Raw genomic sequence first — 16825 nt, 5'->3', positions numbered from 1 at the left:
TCGTAAAGTTTGTTAACGATGTTATATGAGTTCTTCCGAAGAATAAATCACAAGAAATACTTCAAAAAGGTGATAATTATAAACAATATAATTTGAAAATAATAAAACCATTTCTTTTCTAGATACCAAAATAATTCACAGAGATGACAATTCGTTATCTACAGAACGGTATATCAAATCTATCATTTTTTTTCATCAAAAGTCAATGGAAATAAATTGTATTCTCTGCTTGAAAAAAAGGATAAAAAGAGGAGTTCAACCTTCAGTCATTTTGCTATCAGTTTTATCAAAAATCATGGGGAAAGCCGTAAACCAGCATATCCTTTAACATCTTGAGCGATCATCAATATGGCTTTGGAAACAAAGATCAACAGTCGACCTTTTATCACATGACACCCATATTTGGAATAACGCAATCGGGAAACATGGATAATCAATAGCTGTTGCGATTGATATATCTAAGGCCTTTGACCGTGTGTGGCATTCGTGTTTGCTGGCCAAACTTCGATGCTATGGCTTGTCAGATCATTTTTATGTATGATTCTTCAGCTTCCTGAAAGAACGTTCCCTGCAAGTGGCCGTTGATGGATAATACTTTTACCATCAACGCCGGTGTTCCCCAGGGATCCGTATTATCTCCAACCTTCTTCTTATTGCATATCGACGACTTATTAGAAAAAAACAAAAATCCAGTATATTGCTTTGCTGACGTCAGCACACCTGTCTTGTCGGTTTTCTCCAAAAAGATAAATGTCTTCGAACTGGATATAATAATATCAGGACCGACAAGCCCGTTTTCTGCTTCGATAAGTTTGTTGGGGGTTAAAATGGGCACCAATATGTCTTGGCACTAGCATGTCGATGAAATTGCAAAGGCTGCTTTCCGAAAGCAGAAAACTGTACAATCCCCAGCAACTTTTTATGCTCTATGAAGCTCAGATCAGACGTTCTTTGAAGTTGTCTATGAGCTTCTAATATAGATATGTTATTTTCATTTGATGGATGAATGATTGAGTTCATGTTCAATTTCAACTCGAAGATAACGACCATCGTACTTATTATGCTCTTCCATATTTTTTTTAGTTTTATTGATATCATTGTTGACAAGTTAATTTTCCTTTTATAAACATGTTATATATTTCTTGGGAAATAAATATTTACCACTAAAATAGCTTTCTCAGTTTTGTCTTGATTGCCTATCGAGACACGTATGATAGTTCTGTAAACTATTTTACAAAGGAAAATGATAGTAAATGCCAAATATGTAGTAATCTAAAGAAATGAACTTTAAACGTTCTAGCCAGTCTCGAATATACCTACACAGTAGATTAAATGGACTGACGCCCATCAGAAAATAACTACTTCCCTGGCTGATACCACGAAGGGCGTTGGATTATATCCGACAGGCGTCAGTGCAGGAATTTTCACAGAAAATTTCCTGCATATGCAATGTGCAACACAACTGAAAGAGTGGACTTTCAATTTTGAAACGGGAACACTTGCAGACCGGTTTCGGGCTCATTAGCCACTCATCAGTACAGAATAGTGGCCATCATCGACCTAAAGTCAATGATATTCCATAATTGAAAATCGCGCCGATGGTCATCGTCGTTTTATTCAGGCTGGAGCCTTGCTCCCTTACCCTTTGGGCTGGTTTTTGTCAGAGGGACAAATGGGTCATGACTGATTTTTGATGGTGGCATGAAAGTCCTCAGACATCCATACCGCCTTTCGCGGTGTACCCCTACCTGGCTGGGGTGAGATGGATGAAGATATTATTCATCTGTTAACGGAGGACATAGAGGCCTCATTCGACAGAGTGTCGGGGCCTTCTATATCGAGAGAGGTCGTCTACAGCGTAATCTATAGCTTCCTTGACTAACGGATTGTCGTGAGTTTCAGCGTAATCTAAAACTCGCCGATTCCTCGACTGGATGGACTGCTGAATGGAAGGCAGCTTCAAATCTCTGCGGATGGCTTCATTACGCACGAGCCACGGAGCATTCACAATCATCCGTAGAATTTTATTTTGTAAGGTCTCCAAGATGGAGATGTTAGTCGGAGCCGCTTGTCCCCAAACGCCTGAAGCGTACATGATGACAGACTTGAACATCGTGTTATAGATCGTGATTTCATTCTTTAGGCTTAACTTAGATTTTCTATTGATTAAAAGGTACAGGCTTGCCATCCGACCCTGGATCTTTGCCTTCACGCTTAACAGGTGCGGGTTCCAGGTGAGCCTACGGTCTATAAGAAGACCTAGGTACTTGACCCGCGTTTGCCAGTTAATCTCCCTTCCAGAGATTCTTACTTTCATGGCCGGAGAAGCTATCGTTCTTCCCATGGTTATTGCCTGAGTTTTTTCCGGGTTCACTCGGATCTTCCACTCGAGGTACCAGCGCTCGAGGTCGCCCAATGCACGTTGCATATAGACGATCCCGAGCTCCCGACCCATGGAAGATAAGAGGAGAGCCGTGTCATCGGCGTAAAGAGATACCTTCACATGCTCGGACCTCGGAAGGTCGCTGGTGTAAAGGGAGTAGAGCGTGGGAGAGAGCACTCCAGCAAGGATCTCTCTGTTGTCAGACAGAGAGCCCTCTGCTCTAACCTGAAATGTTCTGTCTTTCAGGAAAGACCCAATCCACCGGATCTGGCCCCGAGGCAGGTCGAACGCGATTAATTTGTGTAGAAGGCCTTCATGCCAAACGCGGTCGAAGGCCTTCGAAATGTCCAATAGGACTAGGTGAACTTTTTTGTTCCTATTTAGCTCCGCGATGGTATTTTCGACCAGTCTCAGAGCCTGCAACTCAGTGGAATGTTCTCTCCTAAAGCCGAATTGCTCGTCAGGCAGGACATTTCGGTCCTCAACTTCTTCGTTGAGCCTTTGAAGTACGACTCTTTCAGCCAGCTTAGCCGCCGACTAATCGGGCGATAATTCTGCGGGAAAAGCCGGTTCTGCCCCTGTTTTGGGAGCATGACGACGACCGCATGTTTCCACCTTCTGGGGAAGTAGCTTAGAGCCAGAGAGCTGTTAATGATGGTCAGTAGGCCCTCAACGCAGTTTTCCGGGAGCTTCTTCAATAACTTGTTTGTTATTGAGTCAACCCCCGGGCAATTGAAAATCGAAATTCTTTCAAAGTATTTCATTACTCTACCTAAGTTGGAGCGAGCAACTAAATGTCACTCTATCTAGTGGACGAGGTACTAACCAACTGAATATCCGAAATGTGCCCGATTCCTTTGAATAAGGAAGAAACACTTTCTTATTAGTCAGTGAGCTATGCTTGAAGACAGGCAGTAAACAAATCTAAAGAAATGAACCTTAAACGTTCTTAGGCGTCAGTCCATTTAACCTACTGTGTAGGTATATTCGAGACTTGACTGAACGGTTAAAGTTCAGTTCTTAAGATTTGTTTACTGCCAGTCTTCAAGCATAGCCCACTGATCAATAAGAAAATATGTAATACCTGAAGATGGCATTCGAAATGATAGATGGAAAAATATTATTGTGCAAACTTGAAGAATATGATAGATGAAGTGAACTGGCCGATACTTGATGAAAATCCATATTAAAAAACTAATCAATTGTATGATTTTCACTATAAAGGGTATTACAAAAACCGCGACACGTGTGTACAGCATACAATAGCTTCCTCAAGAATAAACTAAGAGTTACTTCTAAATTACAACCATTTTATACTTTAACCTAGTGCCTACTCGTCTACCTGATTAATGAAACTACCTGAAACGGTCAGGTATGAATTCATTAATGGTACTAGTAGTAGCATTACTAGTGCTATGAAGATACAGGTTATTTTTCAATATCCTTCGATAATTTTTTTAATAATTGTCTCTTTTGCTTTTTCGTTAGGTTAGGTCAGAAGCGAGTGGGTCTATTTGATTTCCACCGCAACCCGCAAGAGTTTATTGTGGCTCACATCTATTCATACTTCATCAAATAAACCCAGCTTAACGAAGCCGATTAGTTTGTATGGTGAGTGGTCGTTCAGGTAAGATGGTAAGAGTACGGCTCTGCTAAACTCAGAAAACCTGATTCGGTCCCCAGTGGGGCAGGCACAAAGAATGTGCTCTGCTGTTCCGACAGTCCGAGTCTCTGCATATGATGATTCAAATGCGAGGGACCTGTGAGAAAGCCTATTAGCTGTCGTAGTTCATCCCCACTAGCAAGCTTCGAAGGGTAAATAAACGCCTTGGAGTGAGCATATCCTGAAAAATTGGCTCACTCCTTACGTGTGATTCCGTGTTAGGAATCACGCGTTAAAAGGTAAGACCTCGTTAATCCTTAGCTCGCACAAGTTTCGACTTCTGAGGGTTGTCGTTCGTAGAGGTGCGACAGCGGGTTAACGGAAAAAACAGATTTTAAGATTCTGCCAAAAGGCCAAAAATCTTTTTGCCAACCAGGTGTTCAATCTTTGTTTGGCAAAGCTTAAAGCGATGCCAATGGTCCGATGAAGCTGCTTGCAGCACCCTCCTTTGCAAGGGAGTCAGCAGCCTCATTGCCTTTCAGGCCAGACCAGAGACAATGTGTTAAGTCTTCCTATCGAGTAGAGTCGTTTTTGGCAATTCACTGGCAATTTAGACGTTGCTCGGTTGGAGCCAAGAGCTTCCAATGCCACTTGACTGTCCGAGAATATTTTCATTACTTGTGCATGAGGCTGGATTCTTCCGCACACGATTCAATAGCGTAAATTTCCGCTTGAAATACAGTCGCATAAGTTCCTAGGTAGGTTGATATATCTGTCCTGGGTATGCGACTAAAAATACCTGCACCAAACCTGAAGGTGTTTTTGATCCATCTGTGAACCAACAAATATCTGCTCTTGATATTTCCGTCTCCGAGGGATCCAGTTCTCTCTACTCGGGAACAATACTTTATAAGGCAGTTAACAGTTGAAGGCATAAAGTCAGAAGTCATTTCCGGAATGCTGTAACCTTTGACAAAATTAGTCATAATACACTACTTCGGAGACTTGTTGAAGGTGGTGTAAGTGATTCGATGCTAAAATGGATCGAATCATATTTAAAAAACAGAACTCAATATATCTTTATAGACGGTTATTCATCTGAACCTTATCCAACACCTTCTGGAGTGCCACAAGGGTCCCATCTAGGGCCCTTATTCGTTATTATCTATATTAATAACATTAAACAATGTTTTAAAAATGCCAAATTCCTAATGTATGCTGATGATCTTAAAATTTATCTTCAAATAAAATCATTGTCAGATTGCTTGAGAATTCAGAGTGACATAAATAATTTATTTGAATTTTGTAAACAAAACGAATTATATCTCAATTTTTCCAAATGTAGTTGTATATCATTCACCCGCAACAAAAATATTTTTACATATTCATATCACATAAATAATATCTTGCTGTCACGAGTTAATACATTTAAAGATTTAGGAGTTATTTTTGACTCCAAACTTATTTTCGATAAACATATAGATTATGTAATAAATAAGAGCAGTAGAGATCTGGGATAACAATCAAACAAAATCAATACAAAATCTATATAATGCTTTTGTATTAAGTAAGTTAATGTTTGCATCAACCATCTGGAGTCCACAGTATAATATATACATCGATCGATTAGAACGTATTCAAAATCAAATCATCTAAAAGAACAATTCGTTCAGGCCAGTCTCAACACCCTACACAGTAGGTTAATGGACTGACACCTATCAGAAAACAACTACTCCCCTGGCTAATACCACGAAGGGCGTTGGATTATATCCGTCAGGTGTCAGTGCAGGATTCTTCACTGAAGTTATTCCTGCATATGCTGTTGGCGATACAACTGCCGCAATAGATTTTCAATTATTAATGGACTGACGAGTGGCCAAACAGCCCGAAACCGGTCTGCAAGTGTGTTCCAATAATTGAAAATCTATTGCGGCAGTTGTATCGCCAACAGCATATGCAGGAATAACTTCAGTGAAGAATCCTGCACTGACACCTGTCGGATATAATCCAACGCCCTTCCTGGTATTAGCCAGGGGAGTAGTTGTTTTCTGATAGGTGTCAGTCCATTAACCTACTGTGTAGGGTGTTGAGACTGGCCTGAACGAATTGTTCTTTTAGATGATTTGACTTATAGCCAGTCTTCAAGTATGCCCACTGACTATACGTGAAAGATTTCTTTCCTTTTACGAGGAATTGGGCAAATTTGGATATGCAGTTGGTTACCTTGTTCACAGGCAGATGGAGCGACGACAAACCTGTTGTTTGTTGTAGTCTTCAGCTTAGTTCGAGGAATGATACTCTGACGGAATTCGATTTTCAATTATCGGAAATCATCGACTTTATGTTGATGATATACACTACCTTGCACTGACGAGTGGCCAAACAGCCCGAAACCGGTCTGCAAGTGTGTTCCAATAATTGAAAATCTATTGCGGCAGTTGTATCGCCAACAGCATATGCAGGAATAACTTCAGTGAAGAATCCTGCACTGACACCTGTCGGATATAATCCAACGCCCTTCGTGGTATTAGCCAGGGGAGTAGTTGTTTTCTGATAGGTGTCAGTCCATTAACCTACTGTGTAGGGTGTTGAGACTGGCCTGAACGAATTGTTCTTTTAGATGATTTGATTTATAGCCAGTCTTCAAGTATGCCCACTGACTATACGTGAAAGTATTCAAAATCGATTTTTAAAACTCGTTGCTTACAAACAAGGTATTCGAATTACTGAAAACAGTGATACCACAGTATTTTGTATACAGTAATTTCATCTTATCAAAAGACAATGCCAAGATATTTCACCTCCGTTCCGAAGGGAATGACCTCACAATTTAGGGAAAGTAGCGTTAAATCGTCCAATTTTCTTCTCCTGGTGAAGAGGATTATCACAGTTTTGTTGGGGTTGACAGACATCTGCTCCCTCAGGCACCAACTGTGAACAACGTCCATCGTACTTTGAAGGATATTACAAACTACTCTTCCCGACGTGAACCTTGCAAAGGTGACAAGGTCATCTGCATAAGCTGGCAGATCTTCTTTTCATCAGTCGAGGGAATCAAGCAGACTATCCATCAGGAGCAACCACAGAGGGGAAGATAGTACCCCACCTTAAGGGTGACCCTGAACCTAATGGCATCGCCTCGAAGAGTCGTAGTTGCAGTTCTGTTGCAACTACGACTCTTCGAGGTCATGCTGCAACAACATGTTGCAGCATGACATAGATCCAGCCAGTTTTGGTCAATTCTATACATTTCTTAAGCAGAGATGATCCTATAGATTCAGGTAGTGCATTGTCAAATGCTCCTATCAAGAAATACATTTTTTACATAATCTAGTGAAATTTCCAATATCATTTTTGAGTGAGGTCTGGTCAAAAGTCGAAACTAAAACGCTATTACTCTCGAAAATAAAAAGTGTTGCTAAGCAATACATTACGATACCAGATACCGTAATGTTCAATTTACCGGCCGCAAATGAGTAAAGGGTAGGTTGATTTACTGGAAAGAGTAAAAAAGTGCAATGGCTAAATTGATAGAAATATCAGTTGAAACAAAACTCATGTGCTTTCTGAATGATTCATACTCAGCAGATCGCACCCCGTTGGTGAAAACCATTTCATACTCGAATGAAGGTGAAATTACTTGCGGCGTACCACAAGGTTCGGTTATGGGTCCACTTTTATTTTCAATTTACATTGATGACCTATCGTCTCCTAACATCCAAGGTAAATTTACTTCATTTGCTGATGATACCACAATTGTATGGCATGCCCCTAACAAACATGAAGTATGAAGTTATTGAGAGTCACATCACGAAAGTGAAAGACTGGTTTGACTCAAATCTGTTGAGCTTGGATTTGTCAAAAACAAAAGTACAGTCGTATCGTTGCCAGATTCTAGCTGTATATTTGAATAATATTCAAATTGACTTTGTACCAACTTTTAAATTCCTTGGCATGTTCATTGATAATAATTTAAAATTTGACAAACATGTAGATAGTTTGATATCCAAGCTCTCTTCTGGATGTTATGCAATACGAGTAACTGTATTAGAGCTCGGATCTGCAGTAGCTAGAATGATTTATCATTCCCTATTTCTATCCCATCTTCGTTATGGTGTTTGCTTTTGAGGTGTGTGTTCTACCACATGCTCAATACGATGCATATGTAAAACCAAGTCCTAACTGTAGTCTCCTTATTAATATATAAAACATTGTGCCTTCTCTTTAAAAATAGGAACTTGTTCAACAACTTGGATGAGCCAGTGAATGAAACCAGGCATAGATTCAGCTTCAAATTACCGCTGCCTTCTTCGACCCTAGTTACAGATTTCATTATTTACAATGGTCTCAAAATGTTCAATCACCTTCCTTGAGTTATGAGAACCATAAATGGCCTTAGCGCTCTCAAGAAAAGGTTTGCTTTCTGTGAGACCTCATTATAGCTTAGCAGAATTCTACGATGAGAATTTTAATTGAGCATGACTAACTGTAACAACTACGGTATTTCATTGATTTGATATGATTTAAATCAATTTATTTCATTTTATTGACCATTTTCTTCTATTCTGAACGTTATTAGTAGGTTATTGTTATTTTTGTGATTTTATTTATATTTCATTTATAATTTTTACCAGGTTTTGTCAATGAAAATTTATTCTTCGGCCAATAAAGTATATTCTGAATTGAACTGAAAAAAAGTAGTATTTACCTGCGGTTCCAACCCCGCCAGAGAGGCATATGCTATGGACTGCGGTATCAAAGTAAGTCCCACCGTGATCCCAGCCACCAAATCCGAAATGGCTTTGTCGATGTTGTATTCACCGGACCAGCTCAACATCGGCACGAACCTCCGGAGATGATGCCACGGAGAAATCATTTTGCACTAGTCCCAACGACAGAAAAACTGATTCTGCGATGTTTTGCACCAATTGTCACTGGCTGATTATTCGCTCGTAGTTTTATTACTTCCTTGAGTTCTTGAAATGCGTCGGATCGCTGATAAAGTAGGCTTTGAGTCACCTGGAACGCGCAGTTCAAGGTTTTAAATAGCGAATGTTATGAAGGGTCTTCAACGTGAAGTTGAATAATTCATGAAATCACACGAAAAATTCTTTCTCGTAAAAGTATTACTATTTTGAAGATGTATTACTTTCAACGTTTTTCTCATTACATAGTGTTCAAGACACTTAAAAAGTCATTAACTGTTTATCGCAATTAGTGGTAGTCCAGTCGACGAATACTTAGCAGTAAACAGAACAAACAAATGTGGTAGGTTGTGAGGTAATACCCTTTATATAAAAACGAAGCAAAAATTGATCATGAAGAAAAGAGAATTGAAAATGTCTATGTTTTTTACCACTTTTATTTGTAACTAACGTTACTGCAGTTTCGTTGTATGAGGATATTTTCAAACTTATACAATAAACTAACAATGGTTCATTACATTAGCTCTTATATACCACCCCTGTGGTACATGGTTTGATTGAGTACCTGAATTTACAGTTTACCATGCGGATGTGCCAATTTGAAAACCGGTGAGTAAACTAAATGGATTTGATCATTTAACAGGTTGCACCCGCAATGTTCATGCTTGTGGGCCTGAATCTGATATCTTTAAAATGAGAGTCTTACATTCTTTGTACGGTATGTTGGAGAAGATACTCTTTACATCGAATGAAACTAAAATTGAAATATGTGTCGTAATTTTTGACAGTTGAAAATAACGCTACCAACTAATATACCTACTTTTTACAGCTGATATACTAAACTTACCGTACTTCCTTTTGAATATTCCGTCCAAAATTACCTCCACACTCAAGTACCATAGAAACGTATTTCACTAACTTCAATCCACCCAGAAATAGAAATGATTTGTCTATGACAAAATCAACAATGAAATATAAATCCATACAACCATCATAAATAAATTGGTTAACACTTGAAACACGATTTTTCTTCGAGCAAGGCTCACTCTGTGTAAATAAAACTTATTCGCACTTCACGATGGGTGATAACAAGTTGTTGTCCAATTGAAGAGTACAAAAGAAATTATGACTACACTGAAGACGTTGGAAAATTAACTACTATTATCTAAATTGTGTAGGACGTTACACAGTACCAAATTTTTTGCTCATTTGCAGAGATATTTCGGGAAACCCGCAGCAAAATGAATCTGCCTGTACCCGGTAATTGTAGTTATATAACTTCGAAGGTTGAAATAATTTTTTGCACGTTGATTGTAACGGGGATTTTAATTATATTTTAAAGTGATTCAGCTGTTCCATTGGTATTCAAAGATCCAATTAAGTTGAGCAAATCTAATCATTACTGAACTTTCGATTAGGAAAGTAGGAATGGGATCAATTGGATTGGGAATGTCCAAATTCAATATACGTTTACTTTCATTTTTTCAGCACCGTGTGGGGTACTCCAAAAAAAATTAAAAAATTCCAAACATCAGTTCATCAACGTCACATTCAAGGCATGTATTCGTGTTTTTAAGATCTGATTGAAAATATGTTCCATAGATAGATAGTTAGGTAGATTTATTGAAGTTTTCGAATTGAACATATGAAAACTTAAGTCAGTAAGGTATAAATATATAACTAAAATACAACAAAAGATAACAAAATATCATGACAGGTTTATAAATTCGTGGGAGTACATTTTAGTATAACTCAATATTGAAAAAAAAGAGAAAAAAAATAAGATAAGTGTCACAGAATAAACGCATTTGTCTAAAATATATGGATATCAAAATATAATGAAAATGAAAATACACTCTCGCATATATCACGGTACCATTAGGGGTGGAAGTGGGTAATATAACTGGAGTGTTGGGATACCTGAAATATAGAAGATTGCACTTGGGTTAACAGTTTTCAAGTTGAAACGTTTTTGAAGGTATAAGTAATTTTATCATGAACATGTAGCATGTATAGAGTCTTCCAAAAGGGACTTCCAAACTTTGACAATTGATAACGGCCATCTTCTTGAAGCGACATCTGTCAAATGAGTTGTCATTTATTCAGTCTGTTTTGCCAAATCACCATAGACGGATTTAACATTTTTTTTTTAATAATAAAATACTTTATTGTCATTAAGAATAAATCTTGTGGACAAAGCTTGTGAGAAATAAATACAAATGTAAATAAAGAAATATAAAATGTAAATATAAAATCTACAAAAAAGTAAAGTTAGAACATACACTGTAGGTAGTTCAATGCCGAAATTTTGTATCAACATGGTCGTGTACAAACTTGTTTAAAAATATTATCAACACTAATTTAATAGACATATAAATTAATAGACATATAAACATATTATATACTTATACATTATTAAACAACTTGACCCCATTGTAATAAATAGAATTCTTAACCAAATTTCTTAAAGGATTTGGCAATTTCAACGCGGTGGAACGGGTGCTATAAGAATGGCATGAAGCCTTAAATAGGGAGATATTTTTGTAAATGAGGCAAACCGATTCCAAAATGAACAAAACAATCACTGTTAAAATCTTTTGCTCATCGAATTTGTGTCTGCACGAATCATGAGGTTTAATCTTACACATATACCTGATAGTCCGTTTCTGCAGTACTAATACAGACAGAAGTGCTGATGAATTGCATACTCCCCAAAACGGTATTCCATAACGTAGGTGGGATTCAAACAGGGCATAATACAATACACCGTTCTGGCAGTTTTGATTCCCAAATTTATTGAAGTTACTCTCACTGCATAACATCCAGAACAAATTTTACTTATAAGTTGTTGTGAATGTTGTGAATACCTAGAAATTTAGATTGATTCTCGTTCTTTATCACTAAGTTATCACCAAATGACAGGTCATAAAGATCACATCTTGTTTTAGTGATATTGAAAGAAAGCAAATTAGCATCACACCACTCTTTGATTTTTTTCATATCAGTAGATATTACATTGGGTAAATCATTTGAGTTTTTGTTGTTCTACAATATAGTCGTGTCATCAGCGAAAAGAGTGAAATTTCCAGAAATGCTCAAATTGGCAATGTCATTGACATATAATAAGAATAAGATTGGTTTTAAAACTGATCCTTGTGGAACACCAAACAAAATTTAATTTTTTTTTTCTGAAAGTCCTGTTGTTCTTACCATTTGATTCTTTCCTGAAAGGTATGGCTAATACACCTATCCTTCTTCTGTTTTCGGCAATCGTCATGAAGTTGCCATAAAAAATTCTTGCATCGAATACGGTTCCATGTTACATAACAAATCGAAAACTAGAATTATGAAAGTATGGCGTCTGCCTTCTTCTCTGATTGTCAGTGGTAAATGATTGTATAGGTTGATGGCCATATAGCGTGGACCTCTTTCTGTATTTTTTAGTCTATGTTTAGGAAGAACGAGGTTCGAATTATTCATAGTATTGTACTCGTGAATGTTTTTATGAATAATGAATTTTTCTCTGTTGTCATGAACGAAAATAACACAAACATAAATATAGATCCCATATATAAAGTAAGTAATTTATTACTATTAAAAATTCCACGACAGGAGTATGTTAAGTTCATGTTAAGCATATTCTTTAATTTACGTTTTTGCATGATGAAAATGCGTTCCAAGTTAGTGCTTCAACCCCAGAACATAACTCCGTATTTGAGAAAAAGATATACGGTTCCATAGTATGCTATTTTTAGTGCAGCAGTATTCAAATGACTTCTCAAAATTCTAATTGCGTAGTATTTGCTAGCCAGTTTTTTTGCAAGATGCTCAATATGTACGTCAAAGTTCAATTTGTCATCTAGATGGACCCCTAACATTTTTGTGCATGATGAAAAATTCAACTTTTCAGGGCCCATGTTCACATACTCTGGAATAATGATGGAAGTATTAACTGTTCTGAAAACTATACAATTAGTTTTGGCTGCATTCAAAAGAAGTTCATTTTGAATTAAATATGTTGAGGATGTAGAAACAACATTCAATACATCACTTTCCAAATTCATATGGCAATCAAGAGGTATAACAGGATTGGAATCATCAGCATAACAGACAAGTTTGGTGCTAGTATTTTTAAAAATTTCCGAAAAATCGTGTATATAATTGATAAACAACAAAGGATCTAGCACACTTCCTTGTGGAACACCTTTATGAATATCAGCTATGTCAGAGTAAAAAACTTCTGTTTGATGTTCAATGCACACTTTTTGTTTTCTGTTGCTAATATACGATTTCATGAGATCTAAAGCTTTACCCTGATACCATGATGACACAACTTTTGTAATAAAACAGAATGGTCCACATAGTCAAAAGTTTTACTCAGATCCAGAAAAACACCACAAGCCATAGAATCTTGGTCTAGTAAAGAATTAATTTCATCTATGAAATCAAACAATGCTGTTTCTGTATTTTTCCTTTGAGAAAACCGTGTTGGAAATCATTGAACAAATTATAGGCATTGAAGAAATTAATAATTCTAGTAAATATGATCACTTCGAATAACTTAGAAAAAGCTGTCAACAAACTGATTGGCCTATAATTACCCATATCGTTCTGTTCTCCCTTTTTATAAAGTAGTAACACTATTGCCAGCTTCATTTGATCTGGAAATATTCCTGTCTCTAAACAAATATTAAAAATATGACAGAGTACGGTGGAAAGTGAATGAGCACACATAGTTATGTAAGCTGAGAGGACACCAGCCAATCAGTGAAAAACAATGAATTGGACATATAAATTGACGAATGAAAGTTTTATAATATAATAATTTTGGAGAATAAAAATAAATTTTTATTAAAACAACGATAAAAATGAAAACATCAATAAAAATTAATTGGCACTCCGGGGCGACTTCATTGATTCCAGTGGCGCATTTGCTTTTTCAGCTGCAGGAAAACTCGGAAAAACCTGCAGCACCACATCATCTGAAGATCTTGATCTACCAATGTCCACTCTCTTAATAAACAAAATGTAGGGTGTCTCCAGAGGCTCCAATCGATTCAATGCATCGCCAGAACACTTCGTGACACGACTATCGTCAAACTTAAACCAGTCCGTTTCGTCTTTGACCAAGGCGTAATAATGACCAAATTCAACGCCAGAACCACAGTGAACAATGACTGCATGAATAATATAATAGTGGTCTGCTAGATTGAAATGTTCATCTATTTCGAACCTTCCGAAGAGTTTCTCACTTCCGTCAGAGGTTGAGTCTGGTTTGAATATCATCAGTGTTATTATTAGATTGACTGGTGCCTCAACTATACTTGTTTCCTTATAACAGTCAGTTAGTTTGGCGCATGTTTGGCAATACAGTCGATCATCACCTGTTAAAAATTCAATTTTCGGATGATTAAACAATAAGCTTTGCACGGACAAGTTATTAGTCATATTAGGAAAAGCTAGATGAAGTTCCAGAAATTCACATAAGTTTTCGCTATACCTCTTGAACATTTACTACAAAGTAAACAAGTGAGGATTTTTCCAGCAAAAGATTTACAAACACAAGGCGGAATATTCAATTCACAATACGGAATCATTCAATCCAGAGCGGTCAGGAGTATTGATTTTCCTAATGTTTTGCTCACGAAGAGTATTCAACAAGAACCCCAAGAATTCGGAACAATCCTCTCGTTCTCCTAACGAGTATTTAGTGGACTTCAAAGACTCCAGAAAATCGGTTGGAGGAAAAGATGATACATTCTAACGAAACTGCAGCTGCATGAACAAGTATTTGAGTTTGATGAAAAAGTAGGAAACATTTCCGTTCCCGTTCACCATTAAAACCTCGTTCTTGAAATTCTTCGTCATGAACAACACTTGTAAAATGCTATTCATGTAGCAAGTGTTTCCTAAATTATCCAATCTAATTTTCTTCTCTAGATTTTCTGGACAACTCTCTACTGATTCGTAAGGAAGAACACGTTTCACAGAATCTCCATTTCTCAAGGTGCGATCGATCCTTCCAAGTGAAGAAGGGTTTCGTAGAGGGATCGATTCGGCTCTTGCTTCATGAAGCTCTTTCACTGAAAGGGAACCAGAACTACGGGGACTGCAACTCATATTTGGGGGGCAAGAATGACCTGAGTCCACTGACCGCATTGAAAAAGAAGAAGGTGGATCAGTCACTTGTGAATTAACCTTGATATGAGACTGATGGGTATCCTCATATCTCGGCTTGTTTCGAAGAGATTTCAGTTCCGTACTGAAATTAGGGCAATGCATGATCTCATCAAAATTATGTGAAGGAGGAATAGTTCCAAGGACCGAAGGGGCATTGCCACGTTGAATAGCAATACTAATTATTTCTATCAAAAAAGAGGTAGAACGGTGATCTTTCGTTGCTTGGCCTATTCTCCTTCCGAGTTCATGAACGAATAAGAAAGACTCCGGGCCATGAACACCAAAAGTTTCAACCGCTACTGGATGGAACAGATAGTTGTTACCAAGATTTTGATATTTTTTTCTTTTCAATTTCTCGCCAGACAATGCTGCAGTTCCAGCAGACATTGAACTTCCGGCTAGATGGGAAGCCGCGACCGTGTCAACGCAAGTGAAGTCCCATACCACACGTTTACCGTATTTCCATGGTATGAAAGAAAGTTAAACATGTATGGATTTTTTTAATTTGACAAATGTCATATCTTCACATAAATGTCATTTTTCAATGGGCATGATGATTTGATAATCTTCGAGTCTGAAGAGAGAGTTACGCTACACTCAACGATTTTATTATTTTTTCATCTGAACAATACCGTAGATTACTGAGGAGAGTGGTGTGATGACTGCTGCCTAGGACCTTCCGAATTATTTTTTAGTTTTTAGTACATTAACCTACATCATTATTTTTTTTTTCAAATGAACCGTTCAACATAATTATTTTTACTTATTTTATATTCTAGTTTTTAGTTTCTTATTTCGTTACTCAATTCCACTCATTTTGTTTAGTGCCTCAGTATCACAAGGTAATATGTAATACGCCATTTTGTAGCTGCGGCCATCTTGAATTTGCATAATTTTCAAAGTGTACTACTATTCTACTGGTCAAGGCCTGTCATGTGATATCCATATTGAAGTAGTTGTGAAAAATATTAAATCTGCGGCAATTTTGAATTTGCTTCTTTTTCAAAGTTTACTACTTTTCTACTAGGCAAGCCCTGTCATTTGATACTTATATTAAGGTAGTTGTGAAAAGATATGTAATCAGCCATTTTGTTGCTGCGCCCATGATACAGAATTTATTAAATTGTATTGTCATCAAAACTAAACATGTGTTCCAAATGTCAGATCAATCCAAATCTCAAACATGGCTAGCTAAATAAAACCGTTTAAAAATCGATTAATAATGACTTTCCTGTATATCTTCATTGCCTGTAAATGCATTGCGGAAATAATTGAAGCTGTGATTGAAGTTACGGATGACGACGTGAAGATGACCATCATGGATAGTTCTAGATTTGTGGTTACCGTCAAGTTCAAACGAAATTGATTCCGAATTCCGGGTTTCATTACATAAATAAATGATGGTCACTATTTGATTGGATAACAGACAAAATACGTAGTTTGCAATCGTAATTTGCAATATTCTTGGATTGGAGGTCATTTATTTTTGATCTTAACTGTGTATTTAATAATCGTGTTTGGCGCCAAACAAACATACAAATATCCCTGGCATATCTGTGGTTTGTTTGTAGTATTACATATTGTTATGCGAGAAGTTCACTTTACGATTTCCTCGTGAGTTAATCGGAAGCTCCGCAACCACCAATATTAAGGACATCGTGGTATCAATCGCACAATGCAAGATAGGACCTCGTTGATTGTTAGCTCGCACTATAGTTCCGATTTTCGAGTGTG

At 37.3% G+C, this 16825-nt stretch overlaps 1 protein-coding gene across 1 annotated transcript in view; it reads right to left on the bottom strand.

Annotated features, from left to right (window-relative positions):
- LOC111514087 (sodium-independent sulfate anion transporter) overlaps nucleotides 1-10112 on the bottom strand; it is a 43759-nt gene extending 33647 nt beyond the window's left edge. Inside the window, exons 1-2 of the mRNA XM_074182165.1 lie at nucleotides 9759-10112; nucleotides 8695-9005 (exon numbers count right to left, since the gene is read on the bottom strand). Of these exons, the coding sequence (XP_074038266.1) occupies nucleotides 8695-8862 (168 nt within the window). The 5' untranslated portion in view covers nucleotides 8863-9005; nucleotides 9759-10112. The remainder of the gene's footprint in view (nucleotides 1-8694; nucleotides 9006-9758) is intronic.
- Between the last annotated feature and the right edge of the window lie 6713 nt (nucleotides 10113-16825).

The sequence above is a fragment of the Leptinotarsa decemlineata genome, unplaced genomic scaffold, assembly GCF_025532065.1.
Source record: "Leptinotarsa decemlineata unplaced genomic scaffold, Ldec_3_MD MMD2_P_RNA_scaffold_2, whole genome shotgun sequence".
Classification (NCBI taxonomy): domain Eukaryota; kingdom Metazoa; phylum Arthropoda; class Insecta; order Coleoptera; family Chrysomelidae; genus Leptinotarsa; species Leptinotarsa decemlineata.
Note: the sequence above shows the minus strand (reverse complement) of the source record. Positions and strands in the feature narration are given on the sequence as shown.